Source organism: Sphaerodactylus townsendi, linkage group LG06 (genome assembly GCF_021028975.2).
Source record: "Sphaerodactylus townsendi isolate TG3544 linkage group LG06, MPM_Stown_v2.3, whole genome shotgun sequence".
Taxonomy (NCBI): Eukaryota; Metazoa; Chordata; class Lepidosauria; order Squamata; family Sphaerodactylidae; genus Sphaerodactylus; species Sphaerodactylus townsendi.
Window position 1 is genome coordinate 91,555,157 of NC_059430.1, and position 25,880 is coordinate 91,581,036.

General features: G+C 42.5%; 1 protein-coding gene across 2 annotated transcripts in view; it reads right to left on the reverse strand.

The window, feature by feature from the left end:
• Positions 1 to 25,880, reverse strand: part of CAMK1D (calcium/calmodulin dependent protein kinase ID) — a 195,686-nt gene that overhangs the window by 15,822 nt on the left and 153,984 nt on the right. Inside the window, exons 1-6 of one of the 2 annotated variants that reach the window (XM_048500591.1) lie at positions 23,782 to 24,333; positions 23,556 to 23,694; positions 18,715 to 18,841; positions 10,499 to 10,574; positions 5,260 to 5,372; positions 4,203 to 4,281 (exon numbers count right to left, since the gene is read on the reverse strand). In XM_048500591.1, coding sequence (XP_048356548.1) covers positions 4,203 to 4,281; positions 5,260 to 5,372; positions 10,499 to 10,574; positions 18,715 to 18,841; positions 23,556 to 23,694; positions 23,782 to 23,789 — 542 coding nt within the window. In that variant the 5' untranslated portion in view covers positions 23,790 to 24,333. Of the gene's footprint in view, positions 1 to 4,202; positions 4,282 to 5,259; positions 5,373 to 10,498; positions 10,575 to 18,714; positions 18,842 to 23,555; positions 23,695 to 23,781; positions 24,334 to 25,880 lie in introns of those variants that run through there. The other variant, XM_048500590.1, reaches the window with a different exon arrangement.

The window sequence follows — 25,880 nt, forward strand, 5'->3', positions numbered from 1 at the left end:
CACACCGTTATTATGACTTTTCCAATGTGAACCTTTCTGACTGCAGAGTTGTTTTACATATTATACGCTGGCAAACCTGAGTTTTTTTCCAAGTGTACACATGGATTTTTCAAAATGTGGTCTGGCTACTGCTGTTGCTAGATTTTTATAGATATGGATTTGCAGATTTAAATAGCTGTTTTACAAGGAAGATAGTTGCTATATGAAGAAGAAGCCACAGCCAATCTTGGCTCCCTGATAGCTGCACCTTTATGATATCACAATATACAATTGTATACACAGTATACAATCACATGTTATATTTCCAGGCAGTTCTTTCATTATTATTATGGTAGATTTCACAGATTTAGCTGGTTGTAGGCCTTCATTACAATTTGAGCCTCACCCAGAGGCCTAGGAAGTTGTAATGTATCAGTGTAGTATTCATGTGGATCCCAGCAGGGCTGCCTTCTGAATTTGACAGATGTTAATTTTGTCAATTTGAAGATGTTTCAAGTGCTGCCCTAGTGTTTTCAGGATGGCACCCAGCGTGCCGATTACCACTGGGATGACCTCAGCTGGTGGTGGTGGTTGTTGTACACATAACAACACAGCACAAGTGTCTGAAATTTATCTCTGAATATCGAGTCCTTCCCAAGGACCTAGGATATTAGAGGTATTTGCGTAGGATATGTGCAGTTCCTAGAACTGCTGCTTCTGCAGCATGTGGACTGATGTTCTGTCCAAGTTTAGGCTTTTCAGATGCTTTTCAAGGTTGTTTATTATTATGGTAGATTTCTTCTTCTTCTTCTTCTTCTTCTTCTTCTTCTTCTTCTTCTTCTTCTTCTTCTTCTTCTTCTTCTTCTTCTTCTTCTTCTTCTTCTTCTTCTTCTTCTTCTTCTTCTTCTTCTTCTTCTTCTTCTTCTTCTTCTTCTTCTTCTTCTTCTTCTTCTTCTTCTTCTTCTTCTTCTTCTTCTTCTTCTTCTTCTTCTTCTTCTTCTTCTTCTTCTTCTTCTTCTTCTTCTGGTCAGATCCCATCATATCAATCAATCCTGGCTCTCTGATGAGTATACATATATGATACATGTATTTGCACAGAAATCTTTGCCTGACTCATTCTTTACTTTTTAGGCCAGGGGCGTCCAACCCTGGTTCTCCAGATGTTTGTGGACTACAATTCCCATCAGTCCCTGCCAGCATTATTCTGGCAGGGCTGATGGGAATCCTAGTCCAAAACATCTGGAGCACCAGGGTTGGACACACTTGTTTTAGGCAATCACTATAGTTTAGGCATGTGGTGGTTCCTTTCTGTGTTGTCTCTCTTGGCAACTGGTTCAATGCAATCAAAGGGAGAGCCACAGCTCGGGCTCCTTCCAAATGGCCTGGGGCTTCTCCAAGTGTCTTTGTAGCCCAAAGAGGAGCTACAACACAGAGACTCCCAGGCCACAAATGTAAAGAAAGAGGGAGTTGGGTGTACACCTATCAATATAAAGTATTGATCATTGTAGCCTGTTGAAGTTTTATTGCTTTACTTTTAAGAGTGTGAGAGGCAATTCATCACAGTGCAATTCATCAGAGGCTGAAATGGAACAGTGAGCAACAAGCCCCAGAATGTAATTGTTCGAAATACAAAAGGAATTACCTCCTTGGGCTGCTGTCTTAAAGTAATCTACCTCCATTTCTTGCATCAGGTTTTATCAGGAGAGATGAGTCCTTAATACCTGCTGAACCCTTGGTTCATGACATTTCAATTTTTTAAATCAGCCTTTTTTCTGCCGTTTTCATCTTCCATCCCTCTTCTTGAAATGATTTGTTTCAAGATCACTACTCTGAGGTTCTTGATGGAATGGCCACGGCAGCTGACAAGGTCCCTCATAGGTTTACTAATATTCCTGTCCTTTATATCAAATCTGTGATGGTTTATCCTCTTTCTTGAGTATGATCCAATAGCCTGTGAGGGACCAATAGCCTGTGGAAGCTGCAGCTACCCCCCTGCCTCCCCCCCCTCTCTCTCTCTCTCTCTCTCTCTCTCTCACACACACACACACACACACACAAACACACACACACACACACACACACACACAGGGTTGTGAATTCGGCAAAGCCAAACAACTCCCCCGCCCCCCAAACCTGAGCAGTATTTTTCACCAGAAACCAAATGGTGGGAATTTAAATAGAGCTGAAAAGCAGATCTTCTCAGGCCACCTGATGCCTCCAGGCTCCACATGGGCTCAGAGGCAGGTCTTTACACCTGTCAGAGCTGGTAGTCAAGGTAAGTGGGGGAAGATGTAGAAAGGAAAATTGGGAGGAGGGTTCAGATATGGGTCTAATAGATATGGAGGTTGGTTCAGTAATATCTGGATTTACCCCCCGCCCCATTCAGGTCCATTAGATCCGAATCAACCTTTTACCAATTTTGTTTTGCATACCCCTACTTGTAAAGTTCCATTGTTCAGTTCCCTATCTGTTCTCTAAGTGGTGTTCAGACTGCAGGTTTGGGACCCAAAATGGACCACGTACACAGGTGTGTACTGAGATCAGGAAGGACAAAGGAAATATAAAAGGGAAAGTACAGTTACTTTGTAAGTGGGTTTCCAAAAGCAGAGTAAGCATAAAAGTATGCTCTGCTTCTGGAAGTTGGAGAATAACAGTGTTGCTGCTTACCTGTAACTGTTGTTCATCTAGTGGTCTTCCGTGCAGCACATACTGGGACTACACATCCACAGGCCTGCTGTGGAAGGTTCTAGCAAGTTTCTGCAAAGATCTGCAAAGCATTGAGAGCTCTTCCTTCCTGACCAAAGTTCTCCTTCTGCTATTGTGTGGGTTTGTGTGTGTATACATATATACATATATATAAGAAATAACATAACAAGAACAATTACAATTACTATTAAAAGCAATCCACAGTGGGGAAGGAGGGAGGGATGGTGTGCCTGCAAAGAAGACCACTAGGCTGCTCTCCCAACTGCTACCTCTTCTTAGCATCAACGTCCATGCAATAGTGCTTAATGATTGCACAGGACCAGTCTTAAATTCAACAGTACCCCAGTCACAGATGGAAGAAGCCACGCTGTGAACAGATAACGCACAGTCTCCAGGTGGGTAAATTTGGTATATCAAGACTTTGTAATTCACTTTCTCCCATCAAGTTGATAAGTTGGTATTGCCAATTTATATCTATTCACAGAGTGGCTTTTTCTACCTGTGACTGGAGTACTATTGAATTTAAAAACTTGTCATATGCATTTAGAGATTGTCTTAAGGCTTGCTCTTTGTATTTAGTGACTATCAGCTTGCCGAGATAATGATGATGTCCCAGTTGAGGTGTCCATGCTTGTAAGGCCATACAATTGAAATATGTATTGGATAGCACGGATGGCCATAAGTGGCGCCTACTGAAGGGACCTCTGCATTTATTGTTCATGTATTGCCTTTTGCACTTTCACATAGAACACTTTTGGTGTCAGTAAAGCACCTGACACTTTTCAGGGTGTTCATGATATTATTAGCAGCTTAGTGGTTCTTTTCTGATACCTACACTACGTCTTTTGTTCTTGTTTATCACCTTACAAAGCAGCTATTTTCTCCTGGTGAACTGAGCTCTGTCACTTGGAGATCAGTTGTTATCCCAGGAGATCTCCAGCTACTACCTGAAAGTGGACAGCCCTGCCATGTGCACAGAGTCTGCATGTATTATCATCATATATGTTTATTTATATATTTATATACATATGCTGCTCCAAACTGAAGTCAAAGGCTCATGCATTATTAAGTAACAAACATGGCAAATAGACACATGAGCACCAGACAGTCATTGTGGCATACACATGAGGGTATTAGGGGTCGAACACCATGCTACTCTACGTACCCTCCCCTTGCATTGAGCATCAGCTGCTTCTCATAAGTGTGTATATTTTATTGTCAGTGAAAAAAGTTATAGTATTCCCTTCCTTTTTCCATTAATACTTTCTTTGGCCTCAAGGACTGATTTTCAGGCTTAAGAATATAATGTGATTGCAATCACAGCTTTGTGCTGTTGAAATCAATGTCACTGGTGATGCTGTGTCAGACTTTGAAGTAATGATTTCCAGGGTCATTGTTGTGCGCGCGGGCGCGCGCGTGTGTGTACTTCCTGATTTTACTCCTTTGATATCACCAATTAATGAAGACAAAATTACTTTGAAAGTTTCTGCACAATGCAATCAACTAAATATGCTTACCATGGATGTCGGGCTGCTTGTTCACAGGTGTATCTTTTACTTGGATCTTTCTCCATCAGATTTCGAATAAAATCTTTAGCTGTGTCCAGAGGGAAAAGAAAAAGAAATGTACTTGATGTCTGGAACAATGAAGACACACAGTAGTATCAAAGGTTCATCTTAATTTAGCCAGCAAAGATGTTAACTGAACCACTAGGATGATGTTCTTCAAGGATGCACAATAATAACAACACTAACAGCAGCAGCAGCAACAAGAATATTAGCTGAATTTCCCAATAAGTCAATTAAGTAAGCAACATTTTATGCATACAAGGCATTACGGCAGTAACAATCAAGTCTGTCCACTGAATGGCCATGTCTTATATAATTTAATTCAACATTAAAGCATCTAACCAGATGATATTTTATTTGTAAGAATGTGATGTTATCTGTTTTTTCAGGAGACTGATTTCTTACTTACAAAATGTAGTATTAGCATGATACTTAGAACTTTTTAACACAATTGTTGGGAAAATATTTTAACTTTCATTCCAGGAGCTGCACGCACTAAAAAAATAAATAAAGTTCTGTGCCAAATCTGTCTAAAGTCTGCACAAAGAAAAATTGAACCCTGCAACTACTACACTACTAAATTGTGAAAAGTGAGCAAATGTTGGTGGACATCTCTCAGCTCTGAATTTTCCCTAGGTAAACATTTAAGCATTATCTTCATACCTACAAGTGATAGAATTTAACTTTCTAAAATTAAAGCTAAGTTGAATTTTGCACCTAATTCTACATTTTGCATATTTCCCATAAGATTCAACACACACATACACAACCCTGATGATTCTACATTATAGAGATTTATTCTCCTAGGAAAGCTGGGGAATGGGGGGGATGGCGGGAGGTCACCTGAGATGCTCCAGGAAGCAAAAGGGAAGATAAGAGTGTGCATCTGGGACAAGAGGGGAAGAGAACACTGTAACACAAGATTTAGCAGAACAAAAGTGTACACAGTAAGTGCTAATGAGTGGATTTTGCATTAGTAGCTATTGTGATTATATTTGCTCCTTACCAGACTCAGAGATGTCATCCCAATATGGAGAATCAAATTCATATTCTGCCTTAAGGATCTGCTCAAAAAGTTTAGAGTCATTTTCATCATAGAAGGGTGGATACCCACAGAGCCTAATAAACAAAATGTAAAAAGTAGGACATTTTAAATCAAAGGACAGGAAGACACTTAGAAAGAATTACAAGATTTTCCCTGCAATGTCCTTGAGACTTTCAATACTAGCTTTTCTGATGCCAATAAAACATATGGGCCCAAAAAACCAAACACAGCACATACCCACACACACCACCCATAAAGAAGGCCTACTGGGTACTCAATAAACTTTTTATTTTCTTTGCTTGTATCTAGCACAGTAAAAATGAATTTTGTGTGTGTGGGGGGGGGGGGGGGGGGTTCCAAACACTTGGCAGATTTGTCACCAGTTGAGATATACAAACAATAGACTTTCTGAACAAACGCAGCAAAAGCAGCATAGAAACCCTTGCAAAAATAGTGCATTTTTGGTCTTCCCTACAGTATGAATTCTCCCTGGCCACTTACATTTCTAAAACCAGCCCAATTGTACCCCATTGGTACAGTCTAAACTCACACCTGGTTCCTGCTTCTGCCCTCTTTTTTCCAAGGCTGGAAATCTAAAGGGTTTTTTTTCTCCCTGTGCCCTGCCTTTATAACCCTGTAGCTGGGGAATCCTTCCACAAAAATCTGTGAAGCTGCACCCACATTGAAGCCTATCAAACTACATTTCTGGTGCACGGAACATAGCCTTTCATGTTGAATTTAATAGCTGTCCAACATGGAATAATATTTAATAACATGGCACATGATTTCTGAGGTAACACTGAGGTAATGCAGAGTTAATGCTCACACTATTGACAGGTGATTTTTGCCTATGCTGTAAACAGAAGGCTAAGTGAATGATAGTAGAGGAGTGTCAAAAAGGCAAACTGATGTAATTCCTGGATGTTCTTAATTGAAATCTGGTTGCCTGTCTCCAGTGCTAGTCTTTGGATAAGCCATTGTCTCAGGATTTTTTCTTCTTTCAGGTTCAGAATCTCCCCAGCTAGCAAGACTGCATTTGCTGTAGCTTCTATTCTTCTGCTTGCCTGGGGTTCCTTGCATGATGTAATCTTAGGGAGAGAGCAGATCAGGTGGCAGCCCTTAAATGGGGGTGAAGGGAGTTCCTTTTTTTGAGAGACCTCTAAGGGGCCTGAAATGAATAAGTATACAACCAACAGTTCTTTTACTCTCCAACCAAACCCTTTTGATTCACTTGCCATTAAAGAATTGCAACTTTTAAAAGTTGTACACGTATGGGTGAACACATTCTTAACACACTGAATGTTGAATGTTGTTTCCTGTTTGAAAGTTTCACTTTTGTCTTGTTACTTTTCTACCCTGCCTTGTCCAAAAATCCAGAGAGGCTCCTAATCAATCAGGCAATCCTCTTCTAATTTAATGCATTCTTCAGAGACAAAACAAAGCCACAATAATTCTTCACATTGTTTCTGCCAAGAAGCCACTTAGTACAGATCAGCCTTGGCTGGGCTCCTCTGGGGTGATTGTGCTTTCTTCCAGGCTCTCCACTTAAGGATCAAAATCTTTCTCATTCTCCCCTTAAGCCATCTCTGACAAAGGGGAATTAAAAAAAAACTTGTCTGAGAGGCAAGGAGACTAATTTTCTGTATTCTGTTTTTTTTAAACTATACTTTTTAGCTCACGCATTTGAGATCTGCAGCAAAAAGCAGGGCTCTGGCACCCGTTTCTTTCCTCTTTCCTGTCTATTACAGCATTTTCAAAATCTCCCAGCTGAGATGCTGAGACAGTCCGACAGAGTTGAAGGGGAGGAGAAGGAAGGGTGACACATAGGAAGTGGAGATGGTGAAGGAAGAGCTTTTGAAAGGACAATGGAGAAGGTGCAGGAAGGCCTGTTTAAAGGGATTGGGATGTGGCACATGTGACTTTGCAAAGAAACAGAGGCTGTATGGACAGATGGATGATACAGAGCCAAGATGACTTTATACCACTTTATAGGCATCCTAAGGAGATGATAATTTTTGGTTAGGGACCCCAAACTCTCACCCTTCCCTGAACTACAGCTGCTGGAGCTCCCTTTGAAGGTGGAAATGCTATTAAATCTATTTGTAGAGTGCACATACATTCATGCCCGAATGCAGAATATCAAATTAATACAACTCCCACAACATCTATCCAATTCCCACTGATGTGGAAGTCCACCCAGCATGTACAGAATCAGAGCAAGTTACCTAAGCTACACAAGCAGAATTGCTCACACCTGCATACCTTATTATGTTGTTTTAGTTACTGTGTAATCCCCTTGAGTACCAATGCAGACAATAAATAACAAAAAATGAAATTTTTCATTTTGTGATGAAGAGAAGAACCTAGTGTTTTACCCTCCAGTGAACTATACTGGAAACCTCCCTTGCTGTCCCCTGCCACTGGAAATTTGCACCAGCTTTCCTGATGAAAGTCACTTTGGCCATTTCAAGAAGCAGGAGCAGAAGTGAGTGGCACTTTCTTTCCACACCCATTCAAAGCATCCAGTTAATGTGTATCTACCCCACAGTGCCATGAAATGGCACCCTGGAGCACATGCAGCTTCCCACAGGGAACAATGTGAGGATCTTCTAAACAAGGACAGGGAGAAAATGCACCATTCTTGAAATGTATGTGGCTGTTCTCAAACACTGTCACCATTACTGCTAACTTCTCATCACACAGCTCTACACTGCCAGGATGACAACATTCCAGTCCTTCCATTTATGTACTTTTCAAATAATTAGTAACAATAATAAGGACCAAACAATATGTTATAGCTGAGATAATGCAGTTTTAGCCGAATATTCTGCAGCCTGGAGATCAGCTGTAATAGTCACTATCCAGATGTTGGCAACCCTTGGTAGAAAACAGGCCAAGAGAACCAAAAAGAGCCACTTCTAGGAAAGCCAGCAGTGTGGCTGGGATTTGGGGGTGGACCCAGGAATGATGGAGGGGGCAACACCCCAGGAAAAGGCTCAAGTGGCTGGCAGCCCAGCCCTATGGAAAGGCTCTCTGGGAATAACTGGAGGGTAGACTCACTACACCCTAGGAAGAGCCCAGAGGGGCAGCAGAGGCATGTGTAGGTGATGGATAGAGTTCATGGAGATAGTTGTCTCCTATGCCAGCAATTGGCCAAGGCCCTAAGGGTGGGTGGGGCCGGGGCCTGCACTGGGTGTCAGCGGGGGAGGGGTGGAGAACATAGGGACATGAAAGGGAGGCTCCTGATGACTGAAGAGAGGAGAAACATGCTCAGCTCATGGCTGTGGAAGCTGCTGCCTTGGTAGAGAGAAATGAGGTAGAGCAACCCCATCTACTTCCCATTCTGAGTCTTAGGGATTCCTCTGTGACTTACAGCAAGATGACTGAGAGGAAGCCAGTTGAGACAGGCCAAGAGGAGCACCACAAGGAAAAAAACTGGAAAATTATAACAGGAAAGAAACAACCCCCAAGATCCATAATATAGTTGTTTTAAATGAAATTGCTACAGCATATGGAATAACAGGATGTTTCAATCTGTTAAAATTACCAAAGTGAGTTTTTTGTTAGCAGGTTGGATGACAAAAGTCTCTGAGGCCTGGATGCAATTAAACTTGGCACAGAACCAGATGTTGGATTTCTTAACACTTCTTATTTATGTGAGATTTTATTCCCTACCACCCCGTTGAAATTTATTCATTCAGATATCAAAAGCAGCACTAGGGCAGAAGCAGTAGCTTCATTTATCATTGTTCTATGTCCATGCATATTAACAGAAATATGGAATTTCAAAAAAATGTGTCCTGCTAAACCCACCAACTTAAGCTGAAATCACAGCTCATAATAAGAAAAACATATATAATGAAATGATCACAAATGAAAATAATTAAAATATCTGCTATCTAAACATATTTTAAAATGTTACAATGACAAGGGCCAGTTCTCCACCCAAGTAACTGCTTGGGGAGGAACTAGTGCTGAGGTGCTCAATGGGTCCAGTTCCTTCCCAACCACCAGTGACCAAATATCCCAAACTGGCTCTGCCACAATTCCAAAAGCTTCCCAAAGAGGCATGTTTCCATTAATCTTATAAAGTTCTCAGAAAAGATACATGCTTCTTCTTCACATGGCTTTCTCTTTGCATCTGAAGTCTGGGAATGACTCAGACTCTCTTCCCAGTACCAGCAAGCCAGCTAGTTTGAGGATGAAGGCCTTCCTTTGTTGGTTCACCCAGAATCTACATATTTATTGTCATGGCGCTGCTGGTATTGCTGATGGTATTACTAGACCTCACCGCAGCATTTGACATGGTCAATCATGATCTTTTGTCCCACTGTCTCAATGATGCCAGAATTCAGGGTACAGCCCTGCAGAGGCTATCCTTGTTTCTCTAGAACTGACAACAGTAAGTGATACTTGTGGGGGGGGGGGGACATTCCAGCAGCATCCACTTGATTGTGAAGTGCTACAAGAGACTATCCTCTCCCCAATGTTGTTTAACATCTATATGCAGCTCCTGGCACAGCTTGTTTGGGCTGGGCTGACACCAATATGTGGATGACACCCAGCTTTTTCTGTTGATGGAGGACCAGCTGGCTGCCGCCCCAGACACTCTGGCACACTGTCTGGATGCTGTGTTAGGATGGTTGAGAAAGAGTAGACTGAGGTTGAATCCATTGAAGACAAAGGTCTTGTGGTTGGGGGGGGGGGGAAGTTGTGTGTGTGGGATTTCCAACCACCACTATTTGACAGTGTGTCATTAAAACCTGTTACATCTGTCTAAAGCCTGGGTATGCTATGGGGTCCTACTTGTCTATGGAGGCCCAAGTCACACGCACAACAAGGGTGGCTTTTTTCCATCTTCCGCAGGCAGGCCTCCTACCTATCCTGCTCAGATCTAGCCACAGTGATCCAGGCAACAGTCACCTCAGCTGTACAACTTGTCTAATACTTTGTAATAAAGCCCTGTAATTGGAAAGGGCCTTGTAGGCTATCTAGTCCAACTCCCTGCTCAATGCAAGAGATCCAGAGCTAGAGCAGGAGACAATTCAGGAGAAGCTCAAGAAACATTCCATTTGTGCCTGTACTGTAACCCCCATTTAGAAACAGCTGCCCATCCATGCACCATGGTCCAAACCTGTGAGGTATAATATTTTAGACTAATGAATAAATTAGTAACAGGAACTTGCTTGTTGGTACTTACAGGATATAAGCAATGACTCCAATGGACCAACAGTCTACTGCTTTGCTGTAGGGTTTCTGGGCAAGAACTTCAGGAGCTGTAACAAAGACGGGGGAGGGAAGACATTTATTCTATAATAGGAGTGTCCAGGGTCCCCCAATGTTCATTTTAGTTAAAAAAGAAATCTTTTTTCCAACATTTTTGTTTAAATCCATTGTTGCTGTATTTTTAATTTAACCTACTCATTTCCATTTTTTTGTTTCTCCACACACCCACCTCCAGTCCCTATTGGGCAGGGAGGCTGCTTTAGTAACCACTTCTTGGCACTCAGAAAAAAATAGTAACCACTTCTAGAGAAGTGGTGAGAACTGGTTGGATCCCACCTCTGCAGCCAACCCTATAAAAAGGGGTGGGATCTTGGGGGAATTGGCCAATAGAGACATGGGCAGAGTGAGCAAAGGACTACCTGTTGGCAGGAGGAGGGAGAGATGGTCCAGATGAGAAGCATCACGGGGCAGAGTTGGGATGGGGGAGGAGGAGATGGGAGATGATCAAAGGAGGCAGGCAAAATGCCAAAGGGGAGCAAAGGAAAGAGGGAGACAGACAAAAAGGAAAGAGAGATAGAGGGAGAGGCAGAGAGAAAATGAATGACTGGAAGAAACAGAACCAGAAGAAACAGAACCAGAAGAAACAGAACCAGTGCCCATGGACTGCTGGTTCCTGCAGCCAGACCCTGAGTTTTCAACTCAGCCAGACCCTGAGCTGAGAGGAAGCCACCTCACTTGGGGAAGGAGTGAACCTGGATACACCAAGGGAAGGCCAGGAATCCAGACAGGGGAAGGAAGAGCATGACATAGATGCTTTAGAGACACACATAAGTTAAATGCCACACCCATTTGATAGGTATATACAGTAAAACTGTCATATCTTGAACATCATGGTCGAAAAAGGAATGTGTATCTCTTCTTCCTTCCATTCTTCTCCTATCACTGACATTTTCCAAATTGACACCACTGATTGAACAGTCCCGCACTCCCTCCCTCATTTAGTGAGGAGCAGCAGTAGTAATACATGAACATGTGAAGTGGTCTATTCAACAAAGGTGAATGTAGTTTGTATGTAGAATGTCAGATGTGGGTGTAGTTTCTCTTTATGTTTTAGCTATAAGCCATCTCAAGTAGGTTTTGGGAAAGGTAGCTAATACATGTTTGAAACAATTTTATTTATGTATTTATTATATTTGTATGCCACCCTTCTCCTTCTGGTTTCAAGGTGGCAACCATCATATATATAAAAACAAAAAATACAGTCTAGCCCAGGCTGGTGTACATGGTTCATCTCTCCACACTGTCTCCTCACAACAATTCTGTGAGGTAAGTTAGTTTGAGAGCATGTGATTGTCCCAAGGTCAGTGAGATGCATGGCATGGTGGATATTTGCACCTACGTATCTCTTAGTTGACACTCTGTCACACCACCAACTCTCTCATATCATAGATGTGATCAGTTGGGCCATACTTAAATCTTCCTGCAAATTCATATTAGAGAACAAAAACACTGCATTTAGTCAGAAAGCTTGGGAAAAAGGTTTTGTGGGATATTGACCCTTTCCCCACAGATTGGTTAAAACATTTGAAGAATGTTTTCAAAAACCCACTTTACCACAATGTTTGCCCACCCTCACATTCTCCAAACGTTTCATGGTTGCTGTGAATGGTTAAAAAAAACTTTTTTTTGCTTATTCGTGTGGATGATGCCTCTTTGCTTCAATGTTCTGTAGCTTCCTGTAATTGGTGCTTCGTAGATTCACCCAGACAGCCAAAAATGATAGAAAATAAAGAGGGAGGAAAGATCAGCTCAAGGATGGAAAAAATGGTGCTGAAGGGAAAGCTGAGCAACAGCACAGAGGCATGGAAAACGGCAGCAGGGAAGATAAAACATTTTAAAAGTGACCACACAACAAGGGAAGACAGCTCAGAAACATTTCAGGCAAAAGAACAGTTGTAAATAAGTTTTCACTTAAAACAGAGAAAAATAAAATATTTTCAAAACTAAAGGGAGAAAAACAGTGCAGAATTCCACGGAGGAAGCATTTAATTTCCTGCCAGACAACTTTTTAACTTGCATGTGTAGAAAGGGCCATTAAGAATAAAAAGAAGAAATTATAGAACCTATTTTTCTGCAAGGTAGGAGCAAGAGGGTTTAGGAGGATATGAAAGCTCTTCTTTGTATATCCCCCTCTCCCAAATAGATGAGAGAACAGCTGCCAGATGGATGAGGGGAGGCCAGCAATCCACTTGCCAACGAATCCGGGCCACCTCTGATTGCCCCCTTCCTGGCATAAGCCCCCACATACAGAGTTTGGAATTGAAAGAGCTTTTATTTTTAAACCATGAATCATACTCCTAATCAACATCTGACAGATCAGAGGACTACAAATAAAAACAACAGGAGTGACTGAGGAAAAACCATCTATTTTTTTGCCAGAAAAACAAAACTTTTGGAAACCTGAAAAGTTTTAACTCATACCTATCACTGTGATATCTGTACGGTACCATGGCACCATCTGCCAAATGAAAGATTCTGGGATGAGAGAGCAATTCCGTGCAGTGTGACACCATTAGAGGTGCTTCTCTTGCAAAGGGATCCAAGAGATAAGTCTGGCACTGCACCTTGAGAAATTTGAAGAATGAAGTGTAGTGGTTGTAGCAGCTTGCCTCAAGAATGCCACAGGGGCTGAGAAACCAGAATTAGTGCTCTGCAAAAGAATTATGGTTCTGCAACTTAGACTTCCTTCTATGTTTTCACTGTTTTATGTCATTCTGCATTTTTGCAACACAGATCAGAATAGTACCTGCATCATTACTGGTCATGCTCAAACAGGGAACTGATTCTTCAGAGAGATATTTTGGATGGATCCTAGTGAGTTTGAATGCACAATTTTGAATGCACAGATTTGCACAATTACATTGCTTTTTCATGTATTTAGACAGCTTGCTTGCAGTGGCAGCCCTCTGCCATTAATCTATTGCTGCCACCTCCAATTGTAAAGGACACACAGTAAAAAAAAATTTTTTTTGAGCTTACACACAGACTTCCCTTTGTGATACACCTCTGAAGATGCCAGCCACAGATGCAGGCGAAATGTTAGGAACAAGATCCACCAGACCACGGCCACACAACCCAGAAAACCCACCACAACCACTCAGTGGTACATCAGGTGTAACAGCAGCAAGAGAACTAGTGGGTATAATCACATGGAATGACAGTCATTTTAGTGTATTTGCCTCCTGTTACCTGGGCAACAAGCCATGAAGGTAAGACTAGTGCAGGGGTAGGGAACCTGCGGCTCTCCAGATGTTCAGGAACTACAATTCCCATCAGCCCCTACCAGCATGGCCAATTGGCCATGCTGACAGAGGCTGATGGGAATTGTAGTTCCTGAACATCTGGAGAGCCGCAGGTTCCCTACCCCTGGACTAGTGGTTGTGGGGAAAGGAACTGGCAACTACTAAAATGTAAAAGGATGAAATATTTCAATTATGGAGTGGTTTAATTGGTTGTTGTTAGTTTTCTAAGATGTGTAGTTGCGGTCTGGCAGTTTTAGCTCCTAATATTTCACCAGAATCAGTGGTTGGCCTCTTCAGAGGCATGTCACAATAAGATGTGTTTAAGTGGTTTAATAAACCTGTTATTTAGGCTCCTGTGCAGATCACTGTATATAGCAATAGGCTGTGAAAAGGGACCCCCTCTGCAGAATAGACAGTATTTATTTATTTATTTATTTGGCTTAATAGACCACCCAAGCCCCGAAGGGCTCTGGGCGGTGTACAATGAGACATAAAACAAATACAATATAAGGTCTCATAAAATACAATATAATGATAAAACATTAAAATACATTAAAATACATTGTAGCAGCAATTCCAGAGAGTACAAATAAAAATGCATGCCCAAATGCATGCACAGATGGCGCCCAACCCAAAGGCCAGGGGGGCCAGCATTGCCCAAAAATGGATGGTATCAGTGATCAGGCAATGCTGAAGATGGCAAAACTGTCGTGGGGGCTCCAGGGGGGGCAGGCAGTCTGCGGCTGGCATCCCCAAAGGCCCGGTGGAATAACTCGGTCTTACAGGCCCTTCGGAACTCACCAAGCAGATGGTAAAGCATTCCACCAGGACGGGGCCAGGGCCGTAAAGGCCCTGGCCCGGGTAGAGGCCAGCCGTATCGACGAGGGGCCGGGGACTACCAGCAAATTGGCCTCTGGAGGCCTATTTGGGACATATGGGGTTAGACGGTCTTGCAGGTATGAAGGCCCCAAGCCGCTGAGGGCCTTAAAGGTTAACGCCAACACCTTGAAGACGATCCGGAATTCCACTGGGAGCCAGTGCAGATGGTACAGCACAGGGGTAATATGATCTCTAAAAGAACCACCTGTCAAAAGCCGGGCCGCTGAAGTAGGTGTTAGCTATCACAGAACTGGACACCTGCTGGTACAAGTATTTGGAATTATTTCTTCTTTCCCTCCATCCACAAACAGGCAATCAGCATTAGCAATTATAACCATGGTGTGTGGGTATGTTGCATGTTCAGCCTGGGGCACCGGATGAGAAATACCCTCTGTTCCACTAGGGCAAAAGCTCATTTTCAATTAAAATATTATATTTGTTTTTGAATTAAAAGATAATAAAAAGTCACTTTTCCAGGAATAATGATACACACGCAGAAATAAACTATTAAATTGCCTTGGACAAAGAAACAAGTATATTTCATCCAAATCTCCAACTAAATTAAATCAAAGCAGTGATGTAACTGTTATAACAGCCCTGCATACCAGGAGTGATTTCCAGCTAAATATATCCAGATGTTTTGCATGTATTAATGAGTTACTAAATGCTAATCGCTTTCAATAATCTGGACATGGAAGAGAGCCAGGCTACTTAAATTGAGTTTACCAATTTCTACTATTTGTATCCCCACCATTCTTTGAACGTCTGTAATGAAACCCACATGGGTAAGGCTTGGAGCAGTTCATATCCTGGAAAACATGGGCCATTTATGAACTTGCGGTCTGCTCCACAGTGAGCATATATTCCTTTCTGGTGAGAGTCTCAGTTGTGCATATGTTTCCTCCACCCCCAAACCCACCACGCCGCAGATCAGAGAGTCTCCAGTTTCTGACAGTGGGTAAAATGTGACTTTCCCCTCCCTTTGCTGGGAAAGTGAAGGAGATAGCCATGTGTTACTCTCTCTTTGGGTTTTCTCACTCTTCCCTGCCTCCCCTCACTCATCCAACAGCTCTTCTGGCCACATTGTTCTTTTTATTTTCACACTTTGGTCTACAGATAATTCCATAGATCAGTGAAATTGATATGGTCTATTAATTAATGACAGATCAAACATGGCTCCCTCCTCCCAAAAAAGGCTGCAGGCAACCTTCTCAAAGGCAGGTTGCACTGAAAAGAAAGGAAGCAGTGGGTGGGCAAAATGGCAAATTAGATCAGTGCAGTTGGGAATACTTCACAGCAAGTATCATAACCTGGCCTTGTTTCAGCCCAATCCTGGTATTTCTCCCAATGGGGATGTGGGAATCTTCCACTGGGGTTGCTTCTCTTTCCTAGCTTTCTTTACTTTTGCTCTCTGGCAATGGCAAATTAGTGCTGGGGAGTATGGGTTGTTTTGACCTGGTGAAGGTCATACCTCTGCCTTCGTCTGGGAATGATGGGGCACCTGCTTCCAGTGATGAAGGGAGGGGAAGCACGCCCCCTCCCATCCCCTGGCCCCGCTTCTGACACGTGACTGCAGTGGTGGGGCCCGGTGCAATGGATGCCCGGTGCGATGCAGTGGTGGTGCCCGGTGCCATGGATGTCCCCATTGAAACTCTGCCTTGCCTGCTACCCCCTTGAGAACTGGCACCGAAGGTTGGTGTCTGGTGATATGGAACCTGAACTGTTCAAGTTTGGCTGCTATAAATAGTGAAAGTGGCCTTCTGTACATTCTTCTTGGGAACTGTAGAAAACATTATTGTTGGTGGTTAGTTAAGCTGTGCTGTGATTGTAATTTGCCTTTTCCTGGCCCTGGATGATGAGAATCCAGGGCCATGGAAGAAAGTATTCGTACATTAGAGAAAACATGGTCAGATTGGGGCCCAACACTACAATTCTCAACTGAGTTATCCTTATACATTCATAGGAGGTTAGTAGGTTTAGAAGGGTGAAAAACGTGGAGAGTGTACTTCTAGAGGAATTTCAAGGGAAACAAAAATGTTCTGATAAACCTAACAATTTTCCTCAAGGGGATGTGGGTAGGTATTTAGGACCCTCATTGTCAACAAAGCAATAAGGATGAAATGACCTGAGGAGCATCCCAAGTCATTAAAACAAAGTAACATGATTCTTTATAATGTTATTAGATGCTTTATTTCCAAAAAGGCACTGTTTCTTCCTTATATCAACTACAGTGCTAGAATGTACAATGGGATTATTTTCTGAAAAGCAGAAGTCAAAGGTTCTCTTCCTCACACACTTTTCAATCAAGAGAAGGAGAAAAAAAGATTCCCATTAACAGACATATTGTTTCTGATCAATGATCACCCAGCACATTTTAATTAAGGGAGATGAGCAGGCAACCTGAAGAATTTTCAAATGAAGCTCTCAAACAAGTTCTGTCCTGAACTCCAGAAATGAGGCTTCTAATTGAATTACACAAAATCAAACCACGTGCAAAATCCAATCCAGTATTAGCTGCGACCCGTTTCGCCAAATAATAAGAAATAGTAGGGTACAATAATTACAGAACCTTGCAAGGAGTAATAAAGCTGTGCTTTTTAAAATAACAGCATGGGGGGGCAGGGAGGAGCATGTGATTCTGTGGATGTGCACTTATACGTGGCAGTATAAGACTGATGGACTTTGTGAAGAATGCATATCTGGTAAATTCTTAGTTTATTCCCAGAACATATACCTCTCCTGGACTGGTCCAAGATATTTTGCTGTCCCAAGTGGCGGTACAACATGAGAATACTAGGATGTAACTCCTGTGTGATCTGAAAGGCACACCCCTATCCGTCCTATGACACTGCAAGGGATCCTGGGATATTCTTCTCTAATCATGCTGAGGTGCAGTCCTCATGTGACACTCACTGCTTTGATAAATCCCAAAAGGTTGAGGAACAGATACAAAACATATACAATCCTAGTAAAACAATTGTCCTATAGCAAGTATTTTTTTTAAATATTCATATTTATACCCTGTCCTTTCCCAGCTGGGCTCAGGGCAGTGAACATCAAATAAATACAGATTAAAAACAGCCATAAAACAACAATCAAGTATTAAAACATTAAAACAACTGACAGATGGTGCTAAAGCCCCCACAAACCACACACATGGGAGGTCAATGTGGTATAGTTTTGTATGCTTCTTACTTCTCCCTTTTTTTTACCCCTTTACCTTATTCTAAGGCTGCTCTTTTCTCCTCATGCTGTGTTGTTGATGCTGTTTTGCTGTTCCCAGATATTTATCTTACAATCTAATAGCAAATAGGCCAAGTCTTGGATACTTAGATCTGGTGCCTGCAGCAGTGAACTGGCAAAACAGATCTCTCTACAAACCTGAAAAGGGCCCCAGGTCTGCAGAAAAAATGTGAAATATAAAAACAGTGGTGTGTCACCACAAAATGGCACCTGAGAGGGAGGCAGGGGGCCAAAATGTGCCCCCCATGTGATCCAGGCACATGGTGCCTCAGTCAACTGACCCCTCTGACCCCAGAGAAACCCCACTGATACATTAGGAGGGGGTTTAAAAAACCTAAAATGATAAAAGAAGCACCTATAGCTTTCAGCAAAGTATTCCCTCAGTGGTTGTTGCTAAGCAATGACAGATCCCAGGTCTAGTTATGACAGCAAAAGGCAAGGGGGGGGGGGCAGGACCCCTGCCTGTCCTATTTTGACCTTTGAGGGAGGGTATCTTGTAGACAGGCCTGACAAAGGGTTCTAGCCCCAGGTTGGGAAATTCCTGGAGATTTTGTGGTGAAGTCTGAGGAGGGCAGGGGTTAGGGAGGGGCGAGGCTCAGTAGGGCATAATGCCATAAAGTTAGGAATGCCAGTTTCCAGTCTCCCTGGGAATTGCAGTCTGTGGGTCACAAATCAAACAGATCCAAACCAAAACCAAAAATAGCAATTATATTGCTACCACGATCATATGGAACCATCCTGCATAATTATGAAACAAATGACTTACCAACATATCCTGGGGTACCGCACGCTGTGGACATGACATCGCCTTTGCCCTCCATTTTTGACAGGCCAAAATCACTAATCATGATTTTAGATTCTTCATCCTGGCTGTAGTACAACAAATTTTCAGGCTGCAGAAACATTAAGGAAAAATAAATGCACTGTTAAAATATGGATATTGGCCTAAAAAAGAAACAAAACTTCTCCCATACTGCCATCTCATTTCTTGATATATCAAATTGCTCTTTGCCAGGTATGCAGCTAAATACACAGTCATTCATTATTATTTACATTCTAAAATTATTACCTGCTCCTTCAAACTGTTTAAAGTGATTTACAAGTAGTCAAACCGAACAAAATGAATACAACAGAAATCTAAGTGAAATACAAGAAGCAGAAACCCAATTAACACAGCAAGCAAAAATTTAAAAGAGAAAGTAGCAAGTCAGCTCACATGAATCAGAACAAACAAGCAAACAAAACATCATTAGTCTGGTGCCTAAATATCAACATAAAGGTAAAAAGCAGACCTTATAAAGGAAGTTCTTTCGGAACTGTAACACCACTATTTAGAAACTTCTATGCCAGCTCCTCAGAAGATGGGTAGACACAGAAAAGGACTTCTGAAGGACTTCTGACATCTTCAACCAGTGGAAGTTTCTAGGGAGTCTTCAAGGGAGCTTACATAGACTGCAATGGCTGTGAAGTGCTTATTAAGATTGAACAACAGTTCAATCTTAATAAGTGCTTCCAGATATATGCTAAACAATGCTATTTATTATCCATGTTTTATGTTTTCTATGATTATCTTCTCTCATGGTCTCTTTCAAGTCAAGAAATTCTCCCAGGTCTTGAGTTTTTGGAGCTTAACTACTTATCTTTGTCCTAGTTCTTGGTTTTTCAGTCCCAGTCTCCCAAGGCCCCAGGACCTTTTAAGGCTTTGCCTGCCATGGCAACAGGCAAGGTTCCCTTGGCTGAGAGTCCAGCTGGTGCTGTATTTACTCAGGCAACTGCAGGCCTGCCCATCTCTCCTTATCCTTCTGCCACAGTAGCTAGGTTTTAACTGGAGAAGTAGTGTCTTTCTCTGGATTTCTGAGATGTCCTGTCACTGCTCTCCTTATGGCTCAGCAGAGGAAGTGCCACCCTTGATGGCACTGGGCAGATGTGGATGGCTCATGGAGATGGCAGCAGCTTTGGGCTTGAGCTCCATCAGGTAAGGTTCTGCCAGACATTGGTAATAGGTCGTTTGAGCCATTTGGGCTTCAAAACATAAGGTTGGATGTAAGAAACTTGCAGAAGATATGGACCAGACCCTTCAACTGTAGTTAGACCCTGTCCCTTTAAGAAATCCCTTTAGAGGCAGTCTTTCTTTCATTACCCAGTAGTGCGCCTGTTTAGCTCAGTTTAGTCTATGGTGCCAGGGAAGCTGGGATGCTGCAATAACTCTTACATCTAAGATAGATAAAGTATACAGAATCAAGTTAAGGTGTTAACAGAGAATAGAATCCAGATAAAGAACACTGAAGGAACCAAGAGGAAGCACAGACAAAGTGGACTTTCTTGGAAGAAGTCAAGAAAGAATTAAAGTCTCAAGCTTCAAGTTGTTCCAGTCAAGCAAGTACTTTATTTTAGTCAGACCCTGGGAGGAGTTAGGGTCTTATAGCAATAAACTTTTTTTTAAATTGTTACACCTTGCTTGTGAGTCTCCCACTCTGTTCTGGCTGAGTACAGGGCACCTAAGACTATTTTACTTGAGGAACAGAACACAAACAGGCAATCATACATAGAAGTGTGTGCCTTTAATTTATGAAACCAATCCCCTCCTTTACATTCAAAACAACTACATCTCAACATCTATTTTATGCAAATAACTTGGGGGAAATTCCTGGAGGATTAATATAATAAAAACAGTGATTTGGGAGTGCAGCATGTTTATCTGCATTTGTAAATATTTGTATAATTAAATCTTTCTGTAGAATTTTCATGGTTAATATAATGTAAATTGCTTCAAACCAGCACTGATCTCCAGAAGACCGGTCTGTTGTGATGCAGCTAACCTTCAACACAAGGTTTAAACCATTCATTAACTTTCAGTGAATCCTTTCTCTAACACAATATGCTTCTAGGAACTTTAACATATATTATGGGGAAGATACATTGCTGCAGACCTGGTTAGGGATGATTCTGGGTTCTTTCTGCTGGCAAGGTGCTGAGCACCTTCAGTTTGACACACTGCATCCCTGAGTGCTACAGAAGTACAGAACAGCATAAGACCTTGAACATATTTAAATACACACATACACACAAACGGGGGTGGGGGGGTGAGAGAGGCACGGGGGGGGGGGAGAGAGAAATGCCCAGCATTTCCAATAATAATGGGAAACAGGTTGCCAAGAAAGTGGTACAAATTCCTACCAGAATGTAACATTTTCTTTTAATAAACCCATTGCATGTTCTAGCCAGGGGTATCCAAGAAATGAGAAGAAACAGATGGAGCTGTTCAGCAGTGTTATGTTCCCTGGTCCAAACCCAATGGTGCTACACCATTTAAGGCAGATAATCACAGACAACTAGACATTGATCTAAACTAGGCTTAAAGGGTTTAATCTAAAAGCAGATTAAATTTTAAATAGTCCAGAAATTTAGGGAATGTAGGAAAGTCATGCAGGGAAGAACACTAGATCTTCCCTTCACCTGGGAGCCCATGCAGCTGCTTGTAGTCTTTAAAACATGCTGGAGGTGGACAGTCACAAATCTCTAGGTGTCTTTGCTGCAAAGGCCTTAAAACTGGGATGACAAAGGATTGATTAGCAATGTATTGTTGAAGGCTTTCACGGCTGGATTCAACTGGTTGTGGTGGGTTTTCCGGGCTGCGTGGCCATGGTCTGGTGGATCTTGTTTCTAACAGTGTGTAACAGACTTCCCTCTGTGATATACCTCTGAAGATGCCAGCTACAGATGCAGGCGAAACGTTAGGTACAAGATCCACCAGACCATTGATTACCAGTTTCTGTACATTAGATTATATCTGCTAGCTTCTTTATTAGCTAGTCCATTTGGTGCTAAGCCTTGGGATGTCAGAGAACAATGTTAAAGGTGGTACTGGAAATGTCCGCAATAAAGATGGCTGAAACATGCAGCTCCTGAATTCCCTGGGTTTACAGGATTGATTTTCATTACTGTGTCTTCATATAAACTCCTAAGTAATTTGTACAGTAATCCCCTTTATAGCATTCTTTGGAGTCACATTTCGATATCTCACTGTGGCATGTGTTGCTACTAAGATTGACTTGTTCAAAAATTACAGCTGAGGAATTCCATTAGGTGCAAAGTATTATCAGCTTATCCGAAGCACTGAATTACTTGAATTCACTCTTCAAAGCTTCTGTGTCCAAAAGAACTTTTATAAGCAATTCTCTGAAAATCACATTATTTCAGGATAAGGCTGAGTTAGCAGAAGACACTACTGAGCAACTAATTCCTGAGATGAACTGAAATAACATTAAAACAAACAGGGCATTTACTTAGAGTCTTACTCCTCCTTTAACATCTTTTGTTCCTGAAAGACTGAAGTGAGAAAAACACTGGCCATCGTCCCACATTCCTTGATTTCTGCAGCACTAGCTGCTCTTGCCCATATGACTGGAGTCATAAACAATCAAAGGAGGACAAAGTGAGGGATGGGAAAGTCTGAAAGGTCAGCTATGTCTTCCCAGAAACATCCAGGGAAAGGCTTTAAGGTTTGTATGGTTCCTTGTATAGAGATGCTTTTGCTAATACATGTTACATGTTCAGAAAAGAGGAGACCTTTATGTAAAAAGACCCCTTGCCCCTCAGGGTCAAATTATAGGTTAAAAGATTGTTACCCCCAGTTAACCCTAATTCTATCATAGAGGCGTACTGCCCAGAGGGAATGTGGTATCGTATGACCTTGGGCGCCATACATTTTATCACATGCCCATGCCCACGTGCCCCTCCCATCCTAGCAGCTCCCTGGTCTGGTGGGGAGGGGCTAGCCTGCACCCAACCAGCTCCTGGCCAGTGAAGAAATGGTCTCCTGCCTCTTCCGATGCTGGGACCAACAGTCAAGGATGCCCCTGCCCACCCGTGCTGGCTCACTCTCACTGGCTCAGCCCCTTTCTTAAAACAGGCTGCATCTGGCCAGGAAGGCAGTAAGCAGGGCCCTGCTGAGGCCCCAAGACCAGCCCCTGGAAGGAGTGCCCCGCCTCCAGACCGCTGGCCTTCCCGGCTCCCTTTGCTCGAAAAAGCCCTGGCAGTTCCAAAACCACATGCCCCCAGCCACGGGCTGAACTGCCAGCCCCAGCCTTACCCCAACCTGGACAACTTAAATGGGCTATGTCCAGCTTGCCAGGAGGCTAATGGCACCCAGGATGTGCATCACCCTGCTGCCTTAAGAATTCCTATTTGGTCAGACATGTGTTTGGGCCCTGTGGTATTGCCTCCCCCCCCCCCCGGAAACATCGCATTTACTTGTCGCCGCCTAAGACTCCCGGGGGGGTGGGGGCAGGGAAAAATCTGGTCTTGTCCCAGGCACCATTTTCTGTAGATATGCCTCTGTTCTATCAACCCACAAAGTAATCAAGACTTTATCAAATCATCTTTCTACCCAATGCTGCAGGGTACAGTGTGCATGTATGAGGGAAAACTCTGAATTACAAAATGAGCTTCACTACACATTATTAGGGGATCAAGACAGCTGGACACATTATTGGTAGCATTATTGGTATTGGTCTGTGTCTTGTATAATATTGGGTGCTGCCTGCCCTGAAATTACAAGAAAAAAGTTTAGTATGTATGCCTGATTTAATAAATGAGCAACAGTACCTTCAGATCTCTGTGAACAATGCCCATCCTATGCAGATAGTACACAGCATCCAACACCTGCCGTATCAGGGTGCTCGCATCTTTTTCAGTGTAAAATCCTTTTTCCACAATGCGGTCAAACAGTTCTCCACCCGATACTCTGAAAGACACCACAGGATACAGCAGTGTTAATAAACAGGAACAACTCCCCAGAAAGTGAAAAATCAGAAACAAATTTTATCCTTACCCATGCATGTCTGGCTTGAAATCACTGAACAGAACTGAGCAGTGGGACGTTCATGCACAACCATTTTACTTTCGCTGACTGAATTCTTTTCCAGTTAATATCGCTCAGCCATTTTTCAGTTAATATCGCTCAGCTTTTTTCTTTTTCCCACTTGCAAAGTGCATTGTGCTGGTATGGCAACTACACTTTGTCAGATGGACAGTATTCATTCAGCGATTTCAGAACATAAAATATGTTTGCTCTCAACTGTTTCTACCAGTTTGCCAGTGATACTACTAACAAAACGCCAGTTGCTCTTCAGAATGCATATGCCTGTGTGGCATTCAGTGAGCATTGAGTAAGAAAGGAAAAAGGCTTGTTGAGTTTTCCCAGCCTCATTTTTCCTTTTCTTCATGCTTTTCCATCCATCTTTCTATTTCAGACCAACTCTGTACCCCACTCCTCATACCTTGAGTCAGCTTGTTAAAGGAGCGAAAACAGCAGGAGAAAATCAACCCACACCCCACATCTCCATCAGCCAGCCTAGTCACAGCCTGTTTCCTTAGAATGCATTTCCCACAGCACAACTGTTGAGGACCCAGATTGTTTGCTCATTTATTCTCCAGTTGGCAGTTGCCACAAGAAGGTCTATCACTCAAAGAGGGCGACTGAGTTTAACCAATCAGTATGCCATTTAAGATACAATGAGACTTTTTTGATCCTCTGCTGGAAACAACACGGTATAGATTTCCATAACTGTGTTAAAGAATGGGTCATCTAAAAATGGTGCAGCGAGAGCACACTCCCTGAGGCAAAAGGAAGCAAATGACCTTACTGAGCTTAGGAGGTTGTAAAACTGTCAAAGAAAGAAAGATGAAATAAAAGAGTTCCATATGTCAAATGAGAAAAGGATATTAAAAACACAATATTCATCAGATAGATCTTCCACAAGCTGTGCCACTTGGCATGCAAAATTGACACATTGAAGCTTACTTTTAAAAACAACCTTTGTCAAGAGAATATAACAAAGAACCAGAGTTACTAAGGCTACCAGGTTGGCTGCTTTTCATTTTAAACAGAACAGGAAATTCCATCAATCACTCCAAGCAATTATTCACCTGACTAAGGTAAGAGGTCACTTCCTGAGAAAATGAGAATGGTAGCCAGTAGAATTTAGGCTTTGTCTATATACAAACAACAGCATATTGGTTTTATACTACATTAATAGTCACAGATTTCCCTACAAGACCATGAGGCAATTATAAAGTCAGCAGGCCCCTGGGAATTCCATATCAGAGCACCCCAGATTATCAATTCCTTTTCTAATGATCCCCAGCTAGTTCACGACTTGCCCAAGGCGGGTCTGGCCCCCTTGGGTTCTGACTGGCTGGGCTGCTACTCACCTCTGCTTCTTGTTGGCCTCTCCCACTTTGTCTCTGTGCTTGTGGGAAGCAGGCCAGCTGCAGCAGTGTTCCTCAGTGCAATGTCATTGTCCCCAGATGTCCCAGTGCTCACAGTGAGTAGGGGGCTTGGTGGCATGCCGGGGGTTGGAGCTGGTCAGGGAATCTTTCGGCGGATGCTGGCAATGTCTGGGATGATGGCAGCTGCCGTCACCAGACACTGAGCCCATTTGTTTACTTCTCCCCTCATGAATGCTCTGAAATATTCTTCATTTTCTCCAAAACTTACCCAGTTTTTGCAAAATCTATAATGGAGAAATGAGTGTCTGCATTCACACTCTATTTTTTCATTCCCTACACACCCTCCAGAGTTTGAGAATTGTATCAAGCCATCATAGGAATCATAAAATCCTAGAACTGGTCCACCCCTGCCCCCGCTACCATCTTAAGCAGAGTTAATAGGCTTAGAAGAGGGTAACTTTGCATAGTACAATGAAATACATTATCTGGATATGACATCAGTGCATTTTCTTAACATTTTAAATTGAACACTTTGTAACTCATATATTTACTATCATCATTATGTAACTTAACAAATGATCTTGGTATCAAATATATGTATGTGCTATTTGCAATTCAGAGGGGAATAGCTTTAGTGCTGTGATTCCAAGTCAGATAAATGGCTTGGGCATGAGAAGGGGGGCAGGCTGGGGGAGAAGA